Below are 25,900 nucleotides of genomic sequence, written 5' to 3'. Positions count from 1 at the left end.
ACATTCGCGGTTTCTTCCTCAGCAATAAGGCATCGGAGACCAAGCACCGCTTTTCGTTATTTCATTTTGTTTGCTTGTACTCCTGGCGCACTTAAATATTCACATTTTACTGGTAAATGCGTATGCGCTCCCAACGTTATCTGGTCATCTAAAAAATGGTAGTTCTCACACTTGTAGATACACCAGTGAATGTTATCTGATCAGGTTAGTACTTACCTTAGCCAATGCTAAGGTTTTTGTTGTGTCTTATAGAATTTTTTATTGGTTATCCTACTAGTATCTTACTTAACTTTTTGACGAGTCCGATATTTTAACTCTTGACATTGAGTTCTTGGCTTTAAATTAAATTGACAAAACGAAGTAAGACTGGTTTCGTGGCGTCACAGCCTCGAATGTCACCGCGAACACGCGATGACGGTATATAGAGATAAAATTACAAGATTTTTTTCTTGACCCGAAAGGAAGAACACTTAAGACTCTGTTGTAATATTCACATATTCTTCATCATATATAGATATACACACAGATAGACAGCACTATAAACTCATGTCGTAAATCTAATTACGGAGCACGTAGCGCCGACGGCGAGCACTAGTTTCACAACCCTTTGTCAGTCGTGGGAACACTTCTGCTGTTCCTGTTTTTTGAACTGTTAACAAGTGTAAATCAGTGAAGTTAAATAGCATAGTTACAACAGCATCTTGCTCATCTGAGCGTTTTTCCGGTTGCTTCCGCAGATGTTGAGCCTCGGAGCCCAGGGTCCGCTGCTAACGACATTATAAGATGGCTTTTTAGGAGGCATTTCAATTTCATCGCATGCGCTGCTCTTTTAATAAATACTTCCGTAAGCCATACAATACTATAAAGTTTGGAAGGTTTGAAGGAAATTCTTGAATTACTAAATACATAAATTACATAAATTTTGATGAAATTTGGCACAGTGAGAAACTATACCGCCAAGAGTAATATCGATTTTTATCTACCGTGGAAGAAGTCGCGGGCGACTCGCGCTAGTTGCTACTTAATAGGCCAGTATCAAAATTCTGTTTATGCGAAGTTACCTACATTATGTATGTAAATACGAGTAGTATGCTATTTTGGAGAAAACCTTAGAAAGTTCGATCGAAGAAATTCAGCATTATTTGAAACCAAAATGTATTCAAAATCTACAAGCAAAAAAAAATCACATTGATTTAATTAATTAGTTAACATTTTTGAGATTAGCACATGCACAAACTCCAAATGAAGCAATCGATTAAAATTAGAACAACCACTCTTGACGAGAAATTAATTCAACAGAGCTCTTAGCAGGCCATCGTCATATTAATTAAATCTATTATCCCACATTCAGTTCAAAGAATATTCTCATAATATGTTGAAACATATCTCGGTCTCGTCTATCAACACGAAACAATTTCAACAGACATATCAACCACACTAATTGCTAAGTAAGGTAATATTATCTGCAGCAAAAACCGTATTTTTGTGTACAAATTTATCTTTTTCGAACTAATAATTTGTTTAGTTCGTTGACTCACAGTTGCATTTACTTTGTGAAGAATTGAGTCGTGATTGTGACAATGTTATATATTTTTTGTGGTTATAAAGAGCAATATACAAATTACTTCTAAGTTTATTACGTTTTAAGTAGATGATCATATGTGGCTAGTAATCACACAATTTTTATGACCTAATGCGTTTTGAACAAGCGTAGCAGAGTATAGCGTACTTATTTGATTTTTAACTTAGATAATTAAATTATAGGTACCTATGGTCCATTCTTTTTTTATCTGATCTCTTTCGGGGCTTTGATAAAAATAAATCGTAAAATTTTAAAGATTCGGCTGAAATTTTGCGAACAGCCGACTGCTTGACGTTGACCCTCCCTGGGAATGCTATTGATACATATGAGTTGTCAAAGCTATGTCGCCTTGTGACATCCTCATGAAGGATATGGAGTAATCCTATTTTAGGTCGGAACCACACGCTGGCGTATCCTCTTTAATTCAATCTGCCATATCATCTTCGATCCTACCCCATTCCTGAAGCCCTCGTAATGCGATTTTTTTCTTATTGTGTGAATTAATTGACTCGGAAACTTCGTCCTTTCAAACAAAATAGTAATAAAACTTGGTAAAAACTCGCCATTGTACATTCTAATCAAATGACAATGAGTGAATACCCCGCAAAGACAATAGGCACAATTATTTTATAAGCTCCTAATCTACCGGCGTGACCTCAGTGTCATCCATTTTTTGGGGCCTTGACCGGGAATCGAACGCGCGACCATTGTGTTACCGTCCGCTGCAGGAAACGGAGATTTATTTGTGGCCGTAAACAAATGGTTGTTGTTGGTTGTTCTCCTCATTATTAATTAAGAATATAAGTGAATAGTATGTATAGTATATAGGTATTTTTGGACATAAATATTTACCTAATTGTTATGAGGCTTCGCGAGGATGAGTAATATATAAACCGGGAAAATTTTATTAGAATCGTGATCGAAATCGTAATCGAAATTAGTTTGTCTTTTGAACGATCATCACACGTCGGAATCAAAATAATTAACTTGTGTAAACCGGGACGACTTTTTGTGTTAACGATTAGTTAAACAGTACTCGGACAAAACAAAACCCACAAACAATATTACTCCTGGTCATGTCAAAATCCAGTTCAGTTCACGTCAAAGTCTGAAACAAACATTTCTCAATAATTAATACAGATTGCGATCCACTCGACGTATAGACAAATACCATTGTCTATCTGTCTATTGCTTTCGTAAGCTCGCATTGAGTTTGAGACGGCGGTCGGTGTGAGGCAGGATACGCTCAAGGTGCTTTCGTGGAATTTTCATTGTTTCTGATATTTCATAGATTTTCACTTCTATCTCCATGGTCTAGTGACTGTTGGCCTATTGTTTTGTGGTATTGGATTCAAATCCCACGAGGTTTTTTGTTAATTTCAGTTTCAGTATCTAAAACGGAATTGAAATTGAAATGAATAATTTAATTTCGTTAAATTAAGCATATGTGACATGTAAAACTTCATGACATGTACCTAATATATATGTTACTGTAAAAGTCCGCATACAGGTAAATCTTAGGTTTTAGGATTTACCGGCAGGGGTTGGTAAATGTAAGGATTTTTAAATAATTGACGATTTTTTCGGGCTTTTTCCATTGGAATTTAGTATATGCTGGGTTTTGCTACTGACCGCTGGTAAATGTTGGTTTTGGGAATAAAACAATGAGTAATTCTTATTAATAATTTATTTTTCAGTCATACCCTTACATATTTTTATGTAGGTATCATAATTATGAGAGTAATTAATGAACTAAGTAATTAGTCAAATCCTTACCTAGGTATTTTAAATTATTTTCATTTGGTAGGTATTTTTATTCATAAATGTTTTTAACTTTTAAAGGTATTATATTTTAAAGGTATAACCTTTAAAATATTTCTTAAATAGTAAAAAATAACAAAAGTAAAATTATTTTCTCAACATTTACCGCGCCTTTGATGTAAACCTTAATATTTACCAGGTGAATGGTGGTAAAAGTTTGAATCGCAAAATTGTTCGGACTTTTACCATTAAGAGTTGGCAAATCTTAGGTTTTACTGGAACATCTTAAAATTTACGGTAGTTCGTGCTTTTACAGTAACATATATATTTCTGTTTTTTTTTTAATGTTCTGATTTTTATAGGGGTAAAGCTACAGACATACTGAAGTTAACTTGTAAAGTATCTTTAAAAATGTTACATTATAAGTACTAACACTCATTTTTATGTCGTAACCTTCCGAAGGCTATGAACGCCCAATACTTTTATGAACGACCTGGAACTAAAATACCCCTAGCGGTTTACAAAAAGTTCCCCAATCAGTATTTGGTTAACAATCACGTCAATCGAAACAGTAGATAAATCAATTTCAAAACTTGCGTTATTTTTGATTTATATCGAAATAATAAGTAGATATAGTGTGTATATACTACAAACTTTATTTCGTCCGTTTGGTTCAATGTCATGAAAAGTCATTTTACGTCTGATGATAATTTGTACAGATCTGAAATAAATAATGATACGAACTATATTCTCGACTATTATCGATGACTATGAACTATTTATCATATATAATATTTTCATCATTGCAATATAAAAAAGTAACAAATTCCAATACAAGATCGTGTTTGACGCACGATATCATCAAGTTAATAAAAACATCGAGAAAAAAAACACAAAATAACAATATACTTATATGTTACGGAAGTTATATGTAGTCATAATTGGCAATTTGAATCGATTACAAACGAACACAATACAATAAGACGCAGACTAACAGAAAATAAAATAAAAACAAAAATATTTTTATTTCTTATAAAAAGAATGTGTTATATTTCTTGATTATCCTGATGAAATCATTCGTTCGTAACATAAAATATTTAAACACTTGTATAAAGATATAATACACTTTTTATCATAAGCCAAATATTAGAACTTGTATCACATGTGCCCAGATGCAATGAAAGGCGAGCAGTCGACGCGGAGATGGCAAAAGGGGCGGGCTTATTTGATTTTTCGTTGGAAAAAGGTTGAGACACGGTCGCTCCCCACTCGGCTGTCTCAGCCCCCCGTATCATCACACAACTTTTGTTAGAGATGTTGTAATAGGTATAAGGATTATTGTTTTTGCTTCGTGATTTTAGGTATATCTATTTAACACAGAGATAGATGAAAGCTTCTGGAGTAACATAGGCTACTTATTTATTATGGTTTTTCCCGAGCGAAGCCGGGGCGGGCTGGTAGTTTTATAATAATTATAAACTACCAGTGCTTGGCCATCGGCACTGGCATTGTGGCCAGCTTTCGTAACATCTTAATTGTTCTATTATTCACCTCTGCGGATGTTAGCTTAGCGTCAGCCGACACCGTTTTGACCATTTGGCGATCCTCTCTTAGAGTGGGTTGCACCAGTCAACTTTGATGTTAATTTTAACCTGCTCAGAAAAACGGATACTTTTTGTATAAATCAACAATCAAAATCAACGTAAAGTTTGACGGTGCAACCCTCCCTTATTGTTCTGTTGTCTTTCAAGCATATATATTTTGTTAGCATTGGAAAATAAAAATACTTTTATTGCTGGACAAAGCCTCCCCTTTCTGTTTCCAATCACCTCTATCCATCTCTAGTTGTTGCCATGCCTTATCGAAGGCGGACAGTTTGTCAGACTATCTCACACTCACTCTTTTGACCAATCCTTCGCTGTTATACGGTTTCCATGGTTAACATTACAAAATACTTTCTTGCACCGAAACTTTTACTTATATACCATAATTACATAGAATAAAACAAAGTTGCTTCACGCTGACAGTCCCTATATATGTATGCTTACATTTTTAAAACTACGCAACGGATTTGGCGGATTGCTCCTAGAGTAGGATATTTAATGGTAATGCATCACACATTGTTACCTGATAAGGCGCTCAAGAATTATGGTAGAATGAAGTACTTACATACAAGCTCATAATACCTGAGGACATAAGACTTCTTTTTTGGGTCGTCGTGTCAAAAACAGTAATTTAATAAAATAAGAACCCAGGTGTAACTTCATTTATGAATAAACTATACATTACAATGATTTATAAACGTAAAATATATATTACATTAGTGGGTTATGAATGGTGATTTCAACATAAATAAAACATTTATTAAAAGCATTCGTGTTGCGTTTGTGCATTGAGAAAGATGCGCACGATTCAAGAAAATTATAGATCAATAATGTTGACGTGTTGCATGGTATTTGGTCGAGTCTAATTTTTAACCGAGTGCAAAAAATAAGACGTTATGTAAAGTAAGTTTGCAATTCCAAAAATGTTTGGCTAGTGAAAAACAGCCTGTACAGCAGAGCGTGGCAGAGCCGGGGAGGAGTTAGATTCGAATATGGTCGTGTCACCTTGACCCTTTATCGACGAATTAATGAAAGCTGAAGAAGCAGACATGCTACTCACACCGTGTTGTGCAAGAAAGTGCGAATCCTTGACGGCGTTGACAGGCGAGGCGCGGGAGCTAGTGTTGTCTCCATATTGAGTTTATCGATAGTTGAAGCTAAAGTATTAGTATTGATGCGCTGCTAATAGGAAACAGCGGTGGTCTAATGATTAGGACATGTGAAGGGACATGTGAAACTTACTTGTGTGTAACCACATATAGATTTGCTAGGATGTTGATGCTGAAATGCTGAGCTATGATGGACAACTCTGAGGAGATTAAATCCGAACCCGCAGAGCGCTAAACGTACACTTATTTATTATTTTCTAACGTTAAACTATTGATGAAAGTGTAATAAAGTGCATGTGCGTGCATGTTATTCAATATAGTATAAAAAAGTATATTGACCGCGCAAATATAAGGACTATCGAAAGCAAACATCGTTGTATCAGCAAGCAAGCAATAGTTCATTACGTATTATAGTTTACTAGTGTGAAGTTGTATGAGTCATAACAGTTGCCTTTAGAAAAAAAAATATTTAAAAATTAAAATTATTTATTTCTCAAAACATTACATAGTTATCTATAATGCATTGAGATTTTCTTTTAAGCAAAAATATGTTTGCGTTAGAAAACCTCGCTCTTCTATCATTCATCATTAGATATTAACCTAATACAATATCAACATAAAATACAAATACAAAATTTATTACAAAGTTATTCTTGTTTCTCACACGTGTAACAAAATCAAATAAGAAATTACAAATTTAAACTATTACTTAGTTCACATCAGCCCTACGAACATATCTTGGGTTCAGTGACCACTATGAATTAGTGGCCACCACTGATTAACATCTTTATTAATTACTGGACCGGTGTACCATACCTTCTATCTCATCATAACCTTTAGTTTGTAGTCAATCAGTAACAATGGATTTACAGGAGTACGAAGTTTGAGTATATATGCCCACATCTCTATCTATCAGGTTATATAAATTGGATGATTGATTCAGAAACTGTCTCTTAGCAAATACAGAATTTACTCGGGCCGCGGGGGCAGCGTTGATTAATCTCCTTCTTCCCGACAACCTAGCAGGATCGTAGAAGACTTAATTAAATGTGATGCCAGAGCTATGGCACGGACAAGATAGTCGAAGACCCGTAGTATTATTCCTATCGAAATCACTATTGATATAAACGGCAATATCAGATGAAAACTAACGATTATAAAATTATCGATATCTACATCAGCACTCTAGCAAGCGCCGCCGCCATGTTGGAAGCTGTTCGAAATTCGAATCAAACGGCGCGTGATCAATGACATTTGTATGTAAGTACACCGTCGGAAAACAAGAATTCCAAGGATGTAGAGTATTTTTTTTTTCAAATGTCAAAACGTACTGACATTAACAAAATGTGTGATGATAAAAAATGTGCTCTAATTTTTTATTGAACGATGTTTTTTACTACTTTTAAACTTTTTGATGTAGATGAATAAATATTATATCATTAGAGTACGAATTTTTCGTCTAAATAGTACTCATCTAAACTCATGCATATAAAAACAAAAGCAATCTCTACGTAAAAATCTACGTGTCCATTGGTTTTGTATTTAAGCGCGAAACGGTACATACGACCCAGAGGGGGGTAAGGACTGTTTTTCGCCCTGTTCTCTACTAGAGTAGAAATGATGTTCTTTCATTTGAGAGTTTACCTAGTGGCTTTTGAAGAACATCGGAGCCCAGGGTCGCGTGGATGCGTTATATTTTAAAACGATTTATTTGCTTGGGAATTCTGTAAATAAATGCAAACTCAAAACGCAAAAAAAACAATGCAAACTCTTTAGATTATCTGATCATATTTTTATCACCTTGATCTATGGCTAATTAATGTTCGATTGAAGCATAAAAATATTTATTTTACTGTCTATAAACAAGCGCCCTTTTCCCAAGCTCCTCTAATTCTAATGCGCTTATAAAATCAAATTTTCTCAAATTGAACTTTATGCAACTAGACATAGTGTTAGAATTCATGTATTTAAGTTTATAAGGTTTATTAAAATCCAATCAAATCAATGCTAATAATTAGCGCCTAATGATCGACGTGTCATTTGTCACTCAGCGACCTTAGTGTCACTCATAACATATGGACGCCATAGATAAAAGACAAATAGACGTAACAGTTAATTCTAGTTCTTAAGTTGTTTTGTTTTAAGAATATTGTATATTAATTAGTTTATCGACGAATCCTAATGTATGCTTAAATACGAAAATCTGAATGATCTCTCATTCAAATTTTCGTAAGAAGTTAAGTATCATTGATATACAATTTTTGCCATTTAATGATGCAAAATGTACTAGATTTTGATCGCAGCGTCGTATCGCATTTGTGGTACTAGCTTCAGCTAGTTTACAAATTTAAATTTTAAAATTTGAATTATCTACTTATTTTAAATTTTAGCTTTAACTAGTATTACAAATGCGATAGCTATAGATGGGTTTACCTCCAGTATTGGCTCAGGTTTTACCCAAGTTGGGTTTGGATGCAAACCCAACTTGGGTAAAACTTGAGCCAATACTTTTTGTTATAAAATGGCCAAATAGACGGCGTAAACCTATCTACGGATAATATTGATCTGTGAAGGAGAACAAATTCACTACTTCAACTCGCAATATGACTGTGGACTGATATTCAGATAAGGTACCGGTTGAACCTAACTTGGATTACAACATAGGGTAATTTTTATCTTGAAATTCTTTCGGGAACGAGCATTTTACGTTACGTAGTTTAATCAGGATAGACTTATGTCAAACACGATTTACAAATAAATAAATATATTAGGACAAATCACACAAATTGTTCTAGCCCCAAAGTAAGTTCTAGACTTGTGTCATGGGATACAAACTCAACGATACTATATTTTATAACAAACACATACATAGATAAACATCCAAGACCCGGGCCAATCAGAAAAAGATCATTTTCCACCATGACCCGACCGGGGGATCGAACCCGGGACCTCTCGGTTCAGAGGCAAGAACTTTACCACTGCGACACCGAGGTCGTCATACAAGTCACATTTACAAGTTGTCAATCTATTCCAATATATTATCAATGGTAGGCTGACTTTGATGGGCTTTTTGTAAATGGATTAGGTACTCTTTGTTTACATTAAAGGATGCGCATACATGAAGAATGACGGCGATTACTTTTTGTGTTAATTAGTTGGGCATATTGCATTGGGCATATTCGACGACCTCGATGGCGCAGTGGTAAAGTGCTTGCCTCTGAACCGAGAGGTCCCGGGTTCGATCCCCGGTCGGGTCATGATGGAAAATGATCTTGTTCTGATTGGCCCGGGTCTTGGATGTTTATCTATATATGTATTTGTTATAAAATATAATATCGTTGAGTTAGTATCCCATAACACAAGTCTCGAACTTACTTTGGGGCTAGCTCAATCTGTGTGATTTGTCCGTATATATTTATATTTATATTATTTATTATATTATATTGTAGTGGGAATCAGGTCGTACTCATACATAGTTTTATATATGATGTATGATGCATTTACATAACTTTAATATATTTCATAGAGCAAAAACTTAATGATTCATTAAATATGTCATCATATTTTAATGGAATAAAATATTTGGCAGACAATCTGATCCGATGATTATTTTGAATCGGTAACTTATGCCATTCATAAAATTTATAATTTTTATTGACTCGACGATATAAGAGCATTGACTTTAACCAAACCACCTTTTTTCAACAAACAATTTTATTGCGTTGTACATAAACACATAAGATAATCTACATTTTAGTAAGATGAGTCACAAATCAAAAATTATTTTATTTCCTTGACTTTATTTATTCGTTCCCATTATTTATTTATTTATCATAATTTTCACGTGTCATCACAGGCTTAAGTCTGTAATGACACGTGGAAATGCTTAATGCGACTACGCTAAACACAAGCTACGTATGAGGAATATACAATATTATGCACCAGGTCGACCGATCCTGGGTTTTCATTTCGTTCAAGCGGGCCCGTTTCAAGTGCTTCGATATAGTGACCTCTCTCTTGTCTAGTGCGAGAGTTTCCTTCAAGACATGGTCTTGGTCGCGTCTCATGACGTCACAAATCGAAAGTAATAAAATATAATAACCAATGGCACACCAAGGGATAGATCTCTACAGATGCAGCCGTCTCAATTTAGGATAAAAATGTACAAAAAGGTCTTTTCAATGTTGGCTTCGACCCCATGAATGCCTCAAAGGACTGGGTCACCCGTGGCTGAAAATGCGTACCAACATAATATATATTATTAATAATAATATATATATTTGTAGACCCATATTTGTAATATAAGTGTTGTATAGAACTTGTTAAAGTACATATATAACAGGAAAATAAATTTATAATGGCCGACTTATCCCATGAACGATCCTCTTCTAGTCAACCAGCGATAGTTGAATGAATGAATTAATTAATGAATGAACATTTGTTGCCAAAAATTGAACACCACGACACAAAATAATGATAAAAAACATGTAATTTTTTTTTTTTATCACACAAGTAAATACAAGTGTGTAAACAGAGTTCGAGATTACATTATTTAATCCCGAGGGATGAATTGTTTTGTGAAGTTATTTAAGTTGTCTAAAGCACCGAATTTTGGCCCTTTAAACATATAATATTACAGGTAGCATTATACAAACAGACATGTCTCTCAATCAATACAATACAATAGCGTTCCCACGCAAGTGAGGTGACACAATGACATTCAGCCGGTGTCTGTCTGTCCGTATATTTCTCGTCAACAGCACAGGTGGCAAATTTATCACATAACTAATTGGTGACATAACTGAGATGCGCTCCGTTTAATTGAGATGATTAGCCGTAAAACTGTGTCCTGACATTGTATCCGTTTATATGCAATTAAAAAATAGTTAATGACAATTACTTCCTATATTAATGGCAATTATATAACAGTACTAAAGGGATTTGTTACGCCATACTACGCAGAATGTCTTTGTTCATGAGTTGAAGAAACGGTATATGGAATAAGGCAGAAAGATCTCAGGTTTTAAATCCGCCTTTTAGATGTTTTTTCTAAGATAAAAAAATAAAGACTGTTGCACCAGTCAATTTTGACGGTAACTTTAACCCGTGTAGAAAAATGAAAAATACGTTTTATTTGTAGCAAACGTCTGCAGCGCCCAGGTTAAAGTCAACGTCAAAATTGACTGGTGAAACTCACATTAAGTATATAGATATGAGTTAGTCGTATATTATAAAAATGTGTGTTTGTTTGTCCTTCTTTCACATCATAATTGGACTAAGATAATTTTCACTTGAAATACACCATAGATTATACTATTTGCCGCGGGCGGAGTCGCGGTGCTACAGCTAGTTTTAGTACAAATAACAAGTATTCGTTGTGTTTTAAGTTAAAAGTCGCAATATGTTTAGTTGATAATTAATTTAAAAATTTCATTTAGCTTCGTTGTTGTCGCTTGTTTGTTTTTATGAAAAAAATATTTTCATAATATTCGTATCAGCATAGAACTTAGATCATTAAAATTTCAATGAGGTAATTTCTTTCTTGGTCCAAGTATGTAGGTTCCTATTAAACAATCTATAATCGAATCTTCAAATCGAACAATGTTCGATCAAGGACGCAGGATTTATGTGGAGTAGGGGCGCAGCACTTGCGAACATCGCGGTTCAAATGTCAGCCAGTATCTCTGCCAGCTTGCCGCGAAACACGCGCGTACTGGCAGTATACACGTAAATAAAATACGATATCGAATACGAAAATTACTAATAATTAAACATTTAGATATTGCTTTTAAAATAATTTTCAGTGGCCAGTGTTGTGTTTTAAAATCGAAATATACAATTTTGAACTTAGAATAGTGCATTTGACATTTTCTGCATTTATAGATAAGGTGAAGTATGTGAGTTTCGTCATCTGTTTAAAAACAATAATTTTGTTCGTAAAATAAATTATATATTTTTTTATTTAAAATAATTGTATTAATGTTATTATTTCCACGCAAAATAAAATTTGTAACTAAAGTCTGTGCAACACTGTATCCTAACCTATTGATTTTCTTTTTCAGAGGACCAAATGAACAGTGATTAATTAATGAAATAGACAAGATATTTGTGAACGAGTGTGCGTGATAGTGTCACTATGGGTTATAAACATTTTTTGTTGGTGTGTGCGATCATGTGCGCGTATTATGTGACGGTAACTGCACAGGTGAGTGACCTTTAATTTTTTTGCATTATTTTTTAAAGCGTTTCATTAATTACCAAATGTAAAATAGTCATAGGTACTCAAATTTGACTAGCATTGTCAGCAAAATCTAAAATTATTATTTTCGATTAATTTTCAGGTGACAAAGAAAAATACAGTAATACGGAATGTTTAGAATTTAGTTCAAAAATTCTTATAATGAATGGGATGTTTTTATATGATTGAAAATACGTTTTTGTTGTCTAACATTCACTTAAAACTTGAAAAAAATTCAAGCCAAGACATCAAAAACTATTCAAAAGTTTCAATTTTTTTTTGAAACTTGAAACTGAGAAGCGGAAATAAAGGTTTTTTAGTAAAGTCGCCTTAACCTTTCTGTTTCTACTTGTATTACATAAAACTATTTTGTGAATAAATGTTCATGTTTTTTATATCCTCATTGTTTTTAAGAGTTGCGTTGAAATGAATGTAATATGTATTATTACGTAAGCGAAGACGCAGAAACTTCACGTGTCTGTATATAACACGATCTCACACGTCCCATTGATAGTTTGTTGCTTTGTGGAATACTATAGAATTTCAAATTTGACATAAAAAGTTAATAATAATAAATAAATATAATAAATAAATATATCAGGACAAATCATACAGATTGAGCTAGCCCCAAAGTAAGTTCGAGACTTGTGTTATGGGATACTAACTCAACGATACTATATTTTATAACAAATACATATATAGATAAACATCCAAGACTCGGGCCAATCAGAAAAAGATCATTTTCCATCATGACCCGACCGGGGATCGAACCCAGGACCTCTCGGTTCAGTGGCAAGAACTTTACCACTGCGCCACCGAGGTCGTCAGTTGTAGCAGCAATCTAATTTCCGATCAATTTTTCTGACTGTCTTCGTTTTCCACGAGAACAGGTCAAACCAAGTCAAAGTCACCACTTTAACGGCTTCATTTGTGGCTATCATCAGGTCAGCACAAGGTAGATAGTTAGACACTCGGTATACGGTGGGTTAAACCTACTGTCTATAACCCACTGGGTTATACACGACTAGATTGCGGATCTCCTTCGTAAGGGAGATATTAGCAGTACCCATACGTGCATGAAGAGAGAGATGAGCATAAAAGAAGCGAGTGAAATTTGACAGGATCGTGGCGGGAATGTTTAGAATTTTTTTCATAATATTTTTCTTAACACTGTATCCTTACATATTATAATACAAAGTTCTCTGCCGCGTCGGTATGTCTGTCCGTTCGCGATAAACTCAAAAATTTCACGGATTTTCATGAGGTTTTCACCAATGGATAGAGTGATTCCTGAGGAAGGTTTAGGTGCATAATTTAATATGTTAAACTAGAGCGAAGCCGGGGCGAGCCGCTAGTTAATTCTGAATAAGCAACATTTGATTTTACGTTAGCTAGTTCTGTCACCCATGAACGTATTGGCATGATAACATGTAGACTGGACGATACCAAAAATAGAATTTTTGATAAATATAATTTTCTTGTTAACAAATAACTGGAAATAACAAATAGACTGTCGTAAATATGTTGTTTTAATAGTTTAGGTTATCAGGGGTCGTGTTCTACTTAAACATGTAACAAGACGATATAATATACGATATCAGCCGATACATCTTAAAGGTTAGGCTGGTACGGGCATATTTTAAGAAGAGATGAAAATCACGTCACTCAAAGGGCATTAAAGATGGAAGTAAAGGGTTCCAGGAATAGAGGAAGACCTAAGAAGAAATGGATGGAGTGTGTCAAGGATAGTATGAACAGGAAAGGAGTATCAATGGATATGGCAAAAGACAGAACAAAATGGAAGGAACTTACATACTGTGCCGACCCCACATGAGTGGGATAAGGTCAAGAAGAAGAAGAAGCTCGTACCAAATACTTGTGTTACTTATGCTTTTTCGTGAAAAAGGCGAGAAGAATCGTAGCTATTAATTTAAGACAGATTATGAGCAACTTAAATGTCCATAGTAAGTCGATGTTACGCTGCGGTGTAGAGTTAATAAAATATTGTGGCGATATTTAAAAAGTTCTTACGTTTACTTCTTTGGAAAACCGAAAAAAATATACTGGTTTATAAAAAAAACATCTGGCCATCATCTAACAGAAAAAAATAATAGGATTCTACCGATTAATATATTCGACATTGAAAAATATTAATGTATATTTACATTTAATTTTATATTATACATTTAATTTTATATTATATGTAAATATGTAATCTATTGACCTTAGCAATAATAATTTGAAACGTGAACAGTAAGCGATTTCATCTGTATAATTTTATCAGCCGTGTCCTTTTTTGTACGAAATGCATTTGTTTCGAAATTAAGAAATCATTCATATAATGTTAATTTGTTTTAAAAATCTCGCTTTAAAAATATTTAACTGCATTCTGAATACAAAGATGTTTTTAGATGACTTTAACCTAGTATTCTAAACTATTTTGTTTATGAAAAATAACAATATGAATATTTTATTAAAGGCAATGGTCAATAGTATGTACAATACAATATGTATTGCAATTTTTTTTTGTTTATTTTTACGTCGACTAATATATTTAATTTGATTTCATATAATACTTTATTTACGATCTATGCAATGATAAGTTCACGGATAATCATGACAAAGTTGCTATAATTACCGCTGTCAGCACTCACTGACAAATAAACAGCGATCGTGACAGCAATAACTGAAAATCAGTGTTTTTGTACTCATGTGCAGAAAGATCACTGAGTTCTGCAAGGCAAAAAGGCCATCCTTTTTGCCTTGCTTACCAGATCTATTTCAAGATTATTGGTTGATTGGATAAAGGGCGAAATTATTTTTATTACGCTTTATATATTTAACTATACTCACATGTATAATTTTAGCTGGGATGGAAAACCTTACCATTATATTTGACGACCTCGGTGGCGCAGTGGTAAAGTTCTTGCCACTGAACCGAGAGGTCCCGGGTTTGATCCCCGGTCGGGTCATGATGGAAAACGATCTTTTTCTGATTGGCCCGGCTCTTGGATGTTTATCTATATGTGTATTTGTTATAAAATATAATATCGTTGAGTTAATATCCCATAACACAAGTCTAGAACTTACTTTGGGGCTAGCTCAATCTGTGTGATTTGTCCTAATATATTTATTTATTTGTATAGTGTATAATAGTGAAAATTACTCGTTTGCATAGCATCCATATCCATACTAATATAAATGCGAAAGTCTGTGTATCTGTTTGTCTGTTCCGCATTCATGGCTAAACCATGGACCGATTTTGATGAAATTTGGTACGTATGTAGTTAAAGACCTCCGTCATACCGTGTAGGTAAAGAAACATATGCTACTACTAGGCTATGGGGGGTGAAATTTGTGTGAAAATCGTCATTTTGCAGATAAATTCACGCGGACGAAGCCGTTGGCAAAAGCTAATACACAACATAAAAGTAATATTGAATATTACTTCCAAAAGTGCCACAGGACCAGTAACGATTGTCGATATTTTGACACGAACCGAAGTATCACTATTGTGGATGCTTCCATGTCGTACTCGTACACTAAGTTTCGTAAACACTTTATTGCATCCTTTCATCACTACTATGCTTTGTTCGAATTTCAAATGTGCCGTGTTCGAAAAGATTAAACATTTTTTTGTAGACTTTTTTAAATGTATTTTTCATTTATTTTGAAAAACAATAATTTGCCAAACTTTTAGTTATTAAATTGATTAGAGAACAAAGGAATTAAATATTGAATTATACAAAAAATGAGCACGAGTTTTCTTTTGAAATTGAGACCAGCGCACGGCGTATGGTATTCGTTAATCCTAGTAATTTTTGTTTGATACCTAATTATATAATATATTACTATCTATATGCTTTACATACAAACAATGTGTAAATTATTTAGTATCACTATCACTACATAGTATAAAACAAAGTGGCTTCCCGCTGTCTGTCTGTCTGTCTGAGGAAGTTTTTGGTGTATTATGTTTTTTCCCGAGCGAAGCCAGGACGGGCCGTTAGTAACTTAATAAATAGTAAACACTTAATAGTTATCCGATTCTCTCTAATTTTTAGATCTGTCTGAATGCAATAATATCGAAATTTGCTAAAAAAAATTTTACCAAAACACTTTGTAGACAAAGGTGCAATCAAACGTGTGATTATATAACAATATTTCTATATCCGCGGTCAGGTCGGCTAGACGCAGAATCTCCCAGCGTTGGGCAATTCTTGCCAACTGTCCGAAAGAAGACAATAGCAACGATTACCTAGTTTTATTTCCCAATTATTGTACTCGTGTTGTACATGCTCGCGTCTAATAAAAGTGACTTACATTCAGCGCCGTTGAGAAATATTAGGGCCTGTGAGAAAAATTGAAAGGTTTGTTATTACTATTGACTTTAAATGAGGTGAATGTCACAATGACAGGAGCACAGTTTATTTTGCATAGACGATATCATATCTTTTTTTATACTCAATTGATATATACCATTTGATACTTATACTTAGTGTGCTGCCGACCGAATTGAAGAAGAAACGGCGCAATAAACTAAATTTCACCGCAGCCTTTTTTTTTTTTCAAACAAGTTTCTTCTTAGTTTTTAATATTTTTTTCGAAATTTAGAAATACAGGTTGATATGAAAAAAATATCTGTAAGCGAAGCTTCTCTCGAGGAAGAAAAGTGACACGTGAGCACAGACGTCACAATTCGGCGTCAAATACACGATTCGGTGTGTACATGCCTTTAAACTTAATAATAGTAGTAAGCTACATTAAATTGCATCAAAAATGAATTTCATATTTGTCATCTTTCCCTCTACGGCGTCGCGGCGCCCGCGCAACTATTAGCGCTGAATGTCAATCGTAATCTAACACTAAATAATAGTCATCTTGACAATTAGGTAATTTGCCCACCGGTGGGCGTGGGCTCCGAGAGCAAAAATATGCACACATTGCCCAACCTATGTAAACCTACACTCGTAGGAGTGTACTTATAGAATTTCAATTGCACAAATTCTGTAATGTTTTCTAAATATTATGGATAAATATATGTTTACTATTGTTTATCGTTATAGTGTATGTGAGTGACGTCATATTATTAATTCAATTTATTCAATTTTGGAAATTTATCTACTGTCGACTTCTAAAGCGCAGATTAATAAATTATTATCTTTTATTGTTATTGAGTGTGCTATATCTTACACTAGTGTAAGATTTTCTTCAAATCGCCTAGATCTGACATGACTTTTACTATCACCTACCGCCATCTAGTGGCAAGTAGCAACTTGTAATAAATCAACCAGTGTGCAACATCTCAAGATTTTTCCTTTGCCGAAAGCATGTGTGTGTCGAATAAAACTATTTAAAACTCAAAACTATGTGAGTCAAGATTTGAACCCGGGACATTACCAAGATAATTGATGATTTTAATGCAAAGAAAGAAGGCAAAAAGAAAAATATAATATCAAACACAAGATTACATTAAAGTGTGAGACCTTTGATATTGTATTCGAGTGAGGATTCAAGGAATTCAACTCTCAAAATGTCGTCGGCGGCGAAAAGGACGATACTATGTTTAGTATTCTTGTATTTATTAATTAGTTTAAAATTCCATGCTGGTCGGGGAGCGAAAGTAAAACGAAGAATGTGCTAGTTCTCCTACGTGGATTGTAAAATTCAATCAAGGGAAAGAGCTACGAGTATATACTGGAGATTCTTCTCATAAGCTCACCAATGAGTCCGCCATATAGCTAAACGTAGCCTTCGAGTTTCGAAATTTTGGCTTTGTCTATCCCGTAAGGAATCCGTAAAGGGACGTGATCCTATATAAAATTAATAAAGTTAAGTTTAAAATTTCTAGTTCAGTAATGGCATTTCCATTATTTTGGTCTACGGGTAGAATAGACACTAGCTGGGTACAGGATATTTTTTGTCATCGCGTCCTTGTATAAGCCTTAAAATATAAGTTTATCTATGAATATTAAAATCCCTGATTTTTTCAAATCTATTTCTTGTTGTGCTTATCAAGCTTATGCAAGGTTCTAAGTATGTTCTTTCCAGCCAAAAAATGTCTTGGTCATGGACGGACAACATATCGGACGTTTCATGGTACTTACAAACTTTTGATTGGAACCCGCTGTATGTCAATCCAACAAACATTTAAATAATGTTTTTTTCATTTTGGTGAGAACATATATTATTTAATAGAAGCACAAAGCCAAGATTCGATTCGTTCATTAATTCATGGCATTAATATATATATTTTTATATATATATCTGTATTTTGTGTCCCACTGCTGGGCAAAGGCCTTCTGTCTTCCAAAGGTCTCTATCCTGAGCCATTTGTTGCCAACCACGACGATACCTGTCTAAATCATTCCGCCATCTAGTTCGTGGTCTACCTCGACGCCTGCGCCCTTGGGGAACCCAATTTGTGGTGATCTGTGCCCATCTCTCTGGCGGCATTCGGCAAACATGCCCTGCCCAATTTCACTTGAGCCTCACTTGGTGCTTATACGACACACAACACACACACAGTACAGTAATAAAAATGTGTTATCAACTGTCATGCACACTGATCTAAAAATACAATGAAAATTTAGTGCCTAGGCGTCAATCTATTACGAAATCTAATCACCCGTATTTACTTCACACAACATGTCAAGTTGAAGCGATTCAGGCGAAGGCTAATTGTAATTGGTTTATCCTCGATTCCGAATGAGAAACAAACAAACAAAAAGATGATTTTAGTTGGAAATTAGAGGATAAACGTCCAAACGGTCACGAGCATTTTGTGTTAGATAATTTGCCTCTTATGAAACTATGTTCACGATTTTAGTGTTATTTAAACCCGTAATAGATAAATGATTGGAGGATAAAAATAATGATATTTGATGCCCCTAAGGGTATATAATATAGATCATTTAAAAATAATGTTTTTCTTTGTTTGTAAAGAGATTGTTATGAAGTACTAACTTTTGCAATAAATATAGGCTAGTTGAGCATACGCACAAGCACGCACTAAGCATATTTACATATGTTATTGCATATTTATTATGTGTATGTCTGTATCTTCTGCTCCGCTGTGATATAATAATCGGCTGTCTGCTCATCATAATTTATCGCTACATTATTATAAAACAAAGTAGCTTCCCTCTGTCTGTCTGTCTGACTTAGATTTTTAAATCTATTTGGATTTTGATATGGGTTAATAGATAGTGTGATTTCTGAGGTAGGTTTTGGTGTATAATATATTATGGTTATACCCAAGCAAAGCCGGGACACTAGTTTCCTATAAATAAATGGAAAGACGTTTCGGGTTACGCGACTACGATCGAAAGGGATTAATGCCTGGGTAAAATTCGTGTTAATACGATAATAGTTTACAAAGTGTCGCTTGAGTACAGTTCACTTCAAAGTAACTTCCTCCCCACAATCAAAGGTTATAGAGTGACCCTAAAGGTTTGATGTTTGTGTCTGTCCTAAAGGTACACTCTCACACAACAGTTCGGTTACGTCACCATCACCGACATCAATATATCATCAGACTGGATTAACTAAGATCAATGGTGCATTTCACGACTGTTAGATAATCTTTTGTGTCGGGGCAGTGACCCCAGGCGAAATTAGTCTTTGAAGAATTGCGAAGTATTCAGAACACTGATTTGAATAGCACCGATTTCAATGTATTTTTGACTAGCCGCCCGACCCGGCTTCACTCAGGAAGAACTTACATATAAACCTTCTTCAGGAATCCCACAATTGGTACTGCAAAAATACTGGTACTGCAGTAATAAATATAAATAAATATTTTAGGACAGATCACACAGATTGAGCTAGCTCCAAAGTAAGTTCGAGACTTGTGTCATGGGATACTAACTCAACGACACTATATTTTATAACATATACATATACAGATAAACATCCAAGACCCGGGCCAATCAGAAAAAGATCATTTTCCATCATGACCCGACCGGGGATCGAACCCTCGGGACCTCTCGGTTCAGAGGCAAGCACTTTACCACTGCGCCACCGAGGTCGTCAAAGTATTATATAATCTGTGCTATTGTTAACATCTTACAAAAGCCTTCCGGTAGTTTTTGAGTATATCGCGTTCATACAGACAGGTGGATGTCTTTTTATTTTTATTTAATACGTAAGGAAATTCCACGAATAAAACAATAACCAACATGTTTATTACAAATATGTAATTTTTGGCACAATCTTTTAATGTCGTCAGAGAGCTCTTGTTGTATTCGACACGACACGTGGCAATAAATCATGTCCGTTTAGTTAACCGTTCATAAGTTCTCTCATCGGGAGTCGAACCTGGTCCACCATAAGGTTTTGCTTGTCATAATAATCCATAGCTACACATAGTATACGTACAACATTTTAGCTCAATCGATTGAAGATATCTGTTGAGTTACAAGATTTCATTCAAACTAACATTTACCATCATACGTATATTGCGAGTTAAGAAAATGAAAAAAAGCTTAATAAAAATATAATGAAAACTTAGTAAAGTAATGTCGATAGTAATACTTCAGGTGTTGTTGAAATCGGTGCTATTCAAATGAGTGCCCTGAATGGACACCATGGAAGAATAAGCCTGCAAAGATCGTGCGCGTGAAACTTCCTTACAGTCATAAATAATATTATATATAAATGCAAGTTCAGGCTTGTATGTCACACCTAGAACGCTTTAAGGCAATACATCAGTTACGCCTCATTTAGACTTTTTTATGATAGTGTACATTGATTTATTATGATATAAAAGCTTATTATATGTAGTTCTTTCAGTGAACTTTTTTATCCCCTTCCCTCTCATCGGAGCGTGTTTTCGGTTTCATTCACTATGTGGATATGAATCTCATTGCCTGCATTAAATAAACTTTAGAAATTTTGAAGATTGGGTTGTGGTTTTCCGACCGCTAACAGCATTCCCTAAAAGGGTTGACGTCAGCCGCCTGTCTGCGCTCTAGTATAGGACACACTTTGAATCATATTATATTGTATAAATTATGAAGCATAGTGGTGTAATGGTTAAGACCTGTGAACCGAAAGGTCCCAGGTTATAATCCTACTCGTGCCACATGAGTTTGTATACCAATCTGACTCAAGTATATATATATAGTTATATATAGTTTTACATCGACCACAACTTGCTTTCGGTGAAGGAAAACTGCGAACTGGTTGATTATCAACCTGTGTGTATAATAGAGAAGGCAATGGCAAACCATTCCATTAATCGTAAGAAATACGGTGTGTGTGTTTCATTTCACGCAATGACTACGACACTCAGTCATTAGGAATACGACTACGAAAAGAAGAGATATTGTAGAAGTTAAACCAATATACAAATAAAGCATGTGTTATCTGTTATTCGTGCAAACAAATTGTTGATAGATCAACACATTATCGCAGTGTCTCTGTAGCAACAGATGACCAGGATGTAGGGTATTTATCAGAACCATTTGCATCGGACAAAACAATCGGTTACGTAACACTTACGATCCCGAAGATACAGAATAGAATTAGTTGCATGTTGCATACAATTGTAGTCATGCAACCGTATGCACGTATCTATTGACTGATGCGTTGAATTGATACATTATTTATCCATTGCACTTTATCGCACCACTTTATGTTTTTGTTTGATTCAGGTAAAATGTAGATGCACCATATAAACATATAAAGTATAGGAAGCCTTTTTATACTATTTTTTGAAACACAAATATAGGTATCCATTTAATTTTTCTTCGTTGAATCGACCATTTAAATTGTAATAAATAAATAAATATATTAGGACAAATCACACAGATTGAGCTAGCCCCAAAGTAAGTTCGAGACTTGTGTTATGGGATGCTGACTCAACGATACTATATTTTATAACAAATACATATATAGATAAACATCCAAGACCCGGGCCAATCAGAAAAAGATCATTTTCCATCATGACCTCTCGGTTCAGTGGCAAGAACCTTACCACTGCGCCACCGAGGTCGTCGAGGTAATACGTTGTTACCTATTATAATTATTAATATCTCTAATTTCCCTATCTTGCTTTCTTTCTTTCATGTATCGTCGAAATGCAACGCGTCGACGCGTCGTCACATCAAAATGTTAGCGTAATAAAAAAAACCCCCACATTTTGAAGATTTTACGATCGGCCGCCTGCATGATAGCAACTCTTCTTAGTAATGCTCTGGCAATCAGCTGTCGACGGTTTATGTTCCTTAGTCACCTTGCACGTCATCCACTGGAGTTCTTATATGCAGTGGTCCTATTATACACGCGCCTACCGATATATACGTGTATAATAATCATTGATTAATCGGGTAGTTATCGATTATATTCCTGATGTCACACACGATAACTAAGAAAAGTGAATGCTATCTGATAAACTAGAAGGCTGTGGGCGACTTCCAATAGCAATTAGGCAATAGCCAATACAGTATTGTATTGCACACAACGCGTATAGGATTGTAAAATTGACGAGAGAATTCTATATTAGTAGTTTATGGTAGATTTTAGAGCGAGTCGTGAAAGAAAAATGTTAATAAAGTAAATTATAAATATTAATTTTTAATATTGTGCATAATACATCTGTCGTTAAAAATTTACTTATAGCTCAGGCTACTGCCGCGGGTTAAAGTTAACGTCAAAATTGACTGGTGTTTGTTTAATTTGGAGTGAGTTGCACAGGTTAATTTTGACGTTAACTTTAGGCTGTGCAGGAAAATGCAAAATACGCCATTAAATTGTCTAAACGACGGCGGCGAACAAGTTGTTAATGCGAGTTTACGTCAAAATTGAGTGGTGCAACTCACCTTAAGTTATGAAAACCTATATTATCTGTCTCGCACAGTATGATCTACGCTTTAGTGACCCAGCGGCGCCTTTTATCTCGACATATCCACCGCTATTAATTATGAATAAAGCTCGCTTTGTTTAGCAATTTGTTGTTGTTTAGAAAGTCAGCGAAACTACTTTCGCTACTACTATTCAGAGCATCAGTCTGAAGACCTACGTCTTCAGACTGATGCTCTGAATAGTTTATAGACCATTTATATTATTATGTACACATATAGTACTAATATATATATGTATATAGTACTATATAAAATATATTACTAGCTTTTTATTTGGCGTCATCTATAAAATAAAGTAACCCTATTGGCTAACATATTTCCATTTTAAAAAGTTGCAAATTTCTTACCTCAGTCACAGGAAAAATATTCTTAAAAATGGAAATTTAAAAAAAAATCTAAATTTCAGCTTTTTAAAATTCGCTAAACGGAACTGAGTAAAATGCAAAACTGTGAATAATTTTATAGTATCAATAGGGAATAGTGGGACAACCATAAGAACTAACCTAATGTAAAATATTTTGAGTGCACACCTATTCGTCAATAAGTGATGTATATACATTATTAAATTGTATAAAAAATAAATAAACTTAATATAGTTAACAAAATAAAATAGTTTCGCAAAACAAATCTTAAAAATATTTAGCTACAATACAATATTAATCGACCGTTATATCATCGACAGGCAATCTAGATATAATAAGTTCGTGACTAAAAAATGTCAGTCAATTTTAGCTTTAAGCTTTGTAGACTAGTATAGTCGAACTTGGAAGTTCAAATAAGCTTTGTATAACATCTAGCTATCATAAAGTGCATCTTGAGCTTTGGGCTTGGCATGTCGAAACGAACAACTTGGCCTCTACTTATGTGGATTCATTATGGTTAAGTCCAACATTTTATAATTACCAAAATGTAATTTTATAATTTAAACCAGTTAGTTAAAGTTAAGGAAATTTAATAGTTTAGTTTTATTTTAACGACGTACGACATATTTCATACGTCGTTAAAATTAAACTTATAATAAATTTTCTAGGAATAGTTAATATTTACTTATGAAATAAATTCAAAAAAGCTGTATAGTTTAGAAATACAAGGTTCAAAATTCAATTTGGTAGCTTCAACTAGTATGTCGCTTTTAAAGCCAATGTATTCTGAAACATACCCATTAACACAGAGTTTTTGATAAATAGTTAAATAAAGTAAAAAGCCCCTATTTCCTATCTATAGTATAGGGATAGGGGCGAATTTACAATGGTGATTAGGTTGAAGTGCAGGCTGTTGACTGCACGTAGTGAACATTTAATTTTAAAGGTTCCATTATATCCGTATATACATTCATAAATCAAAATCAAAATCAAATCATTTATTCAGAAATTAGGCCTTCACAGGCACTTTTTCACGTCATATTCTAAATTAAATGATGTTTAGCAAAGCTACAAACTACTAGCATTTCGGAACGACCACTGCTGAGAAGAAATGCCGAAAGAAACTCATTCAAACAGTGTTGGTCCCTATTATGCCAGAAGGGCTTACCATTTTTTAATTATAAATATAAATATGAATCAGTTTCATGAAATATACATAATATGAATCAGTTTCATGAGTTTATGGTCATGTAGGTATGATTTCTACACCGTGTCCTTTCATTTCAAATAAATAATTTACTTTTATTTTAAATTGTTAATTGTGTGTCTTTTTATATGTGTGTTATCTATCTACGCGGAGCATAAATTGAACTAAATAAAGCCTTCCTATTTTGTTTAATTTTAAATGTATTGCTATTGAGCCAGTATATTAAACAAAATGTTATACGGTCGAGTCATATCATGTGACTAATTACCATATTACCTGAGTTTGAATACTAGCACTGCATTTGAATATTCTCGGAGGAAATATGCATCCGCATATTTCCTCCGAGAAGAAGCTCAAAATGTAGTTTTAATTATTGAAGTCCTTGCGGCGCCACGCGCTTGTCTTGTACAATTTGTACCCTCTAAGCAGTAGTCAAGTTGTTAATTCTAGAATATTTTAACTTACGTATAGAATTTCTTGCTGTTTCCAAGTTTTTAAATAATCAACATTTTTAATGTTTACAGTGGATAAATGCAACAAAAATCAAAATCTTTCTCGGAAGCAATTTTATAATAAAACATTTGTTGCAATGAAAGTTGATTGATTCAAAATAAAATTAGATAAAATCTGTTTCCAACGTTTTTTTTTTAAACAGCGACGCCCGCACCTTGCCACACAAGTTTTCAAATCTGTAATTGTTATAGAAATTTCTTAACATCACTTGTAGTTTTAGCTTGTGTAAAATAAATTAGAGAAGTGCGTTGCAAATACATAATATGCTCTTAAACTATATACATTGCAATAATTTATTAATTTTTATTATAACGACTAAAAGTACTTAATCTTTCAGTCTTAGAATTGTGTAAAAGCAAACGTTGAGAAGCAACCAGCCAGATCTAGCAGATTCTATAAAACGAAAACCTTTTTGATTATACTTCGATAAACTTATATAGAATGAATCACGCAATGAGTAACCTGAGGCTTGTTACATCTATTTTATAATCACAATTTAATCTCGACCACACCAAATTTGGCAAACCGTAAAAGATTAATCACAACTTTACCAAATTGGTCTGAACTTAATCAAATAATATCAATGTCGGTGTAGGTTTAGGGCGACCGCCTAGGGCGCAGGATATAAAGGGGCGCAGGTTAGCGTATAACCTTTTTTT

At 34.2% G+C, this 25,900-nt stretch overlaps 1 protein-coding gene across 3 annotated transcripts in view; it reads left to right on the top strand.

Annotated features, from left to right (window-relative positions):
• Positions 1-11,737: 11,737 nt before the first annotated feature.
• Positions 11,738-25,900, top strand: part of js (jiangshi) — a 49,025-nt gene continuing 34,862 nt past the window's right edge. Inside the window, exons 1-2 of one of the 3 annotated variants that reach the window (XM_053748493.1) lie at positions 11,738-11,944; positions 12,119-12,261. In XM_053748493.1, the coding sequence (XP_053604468.1) occupies positions 12,193-12,261 (69 nt within the window). In that variant the 5' untranslated portion in view covers positions 11,738-11,944; positions 12,119-12,192. Of the gene's footprint in view, positions 11,954-12,118; positions 12,262-25,900 lie in introns of all 3 variants that reach the window. The other 2 variants (XM_053748494.1, XM_053748492.1) reach the window with 2 other exon arrangements.

Source organism: Plodia interpunctella, chromosome 8 (assembly GCF_027563975.2).
Source record: "Plodia interpunctella isolate USDA-ARS_2022_Savannah chromosome 8, ilPloInte3.2, whole genome shotgun sequence".
NCBI lineage: Eukaryota > Metazoa > Arthropoda > Insecta > Lepidoptera > Pyralidae > Plodia > Plodia interpunctella.
This window is presented reverse-complemented; position numbering and strand designations above follow the sequence as displayed.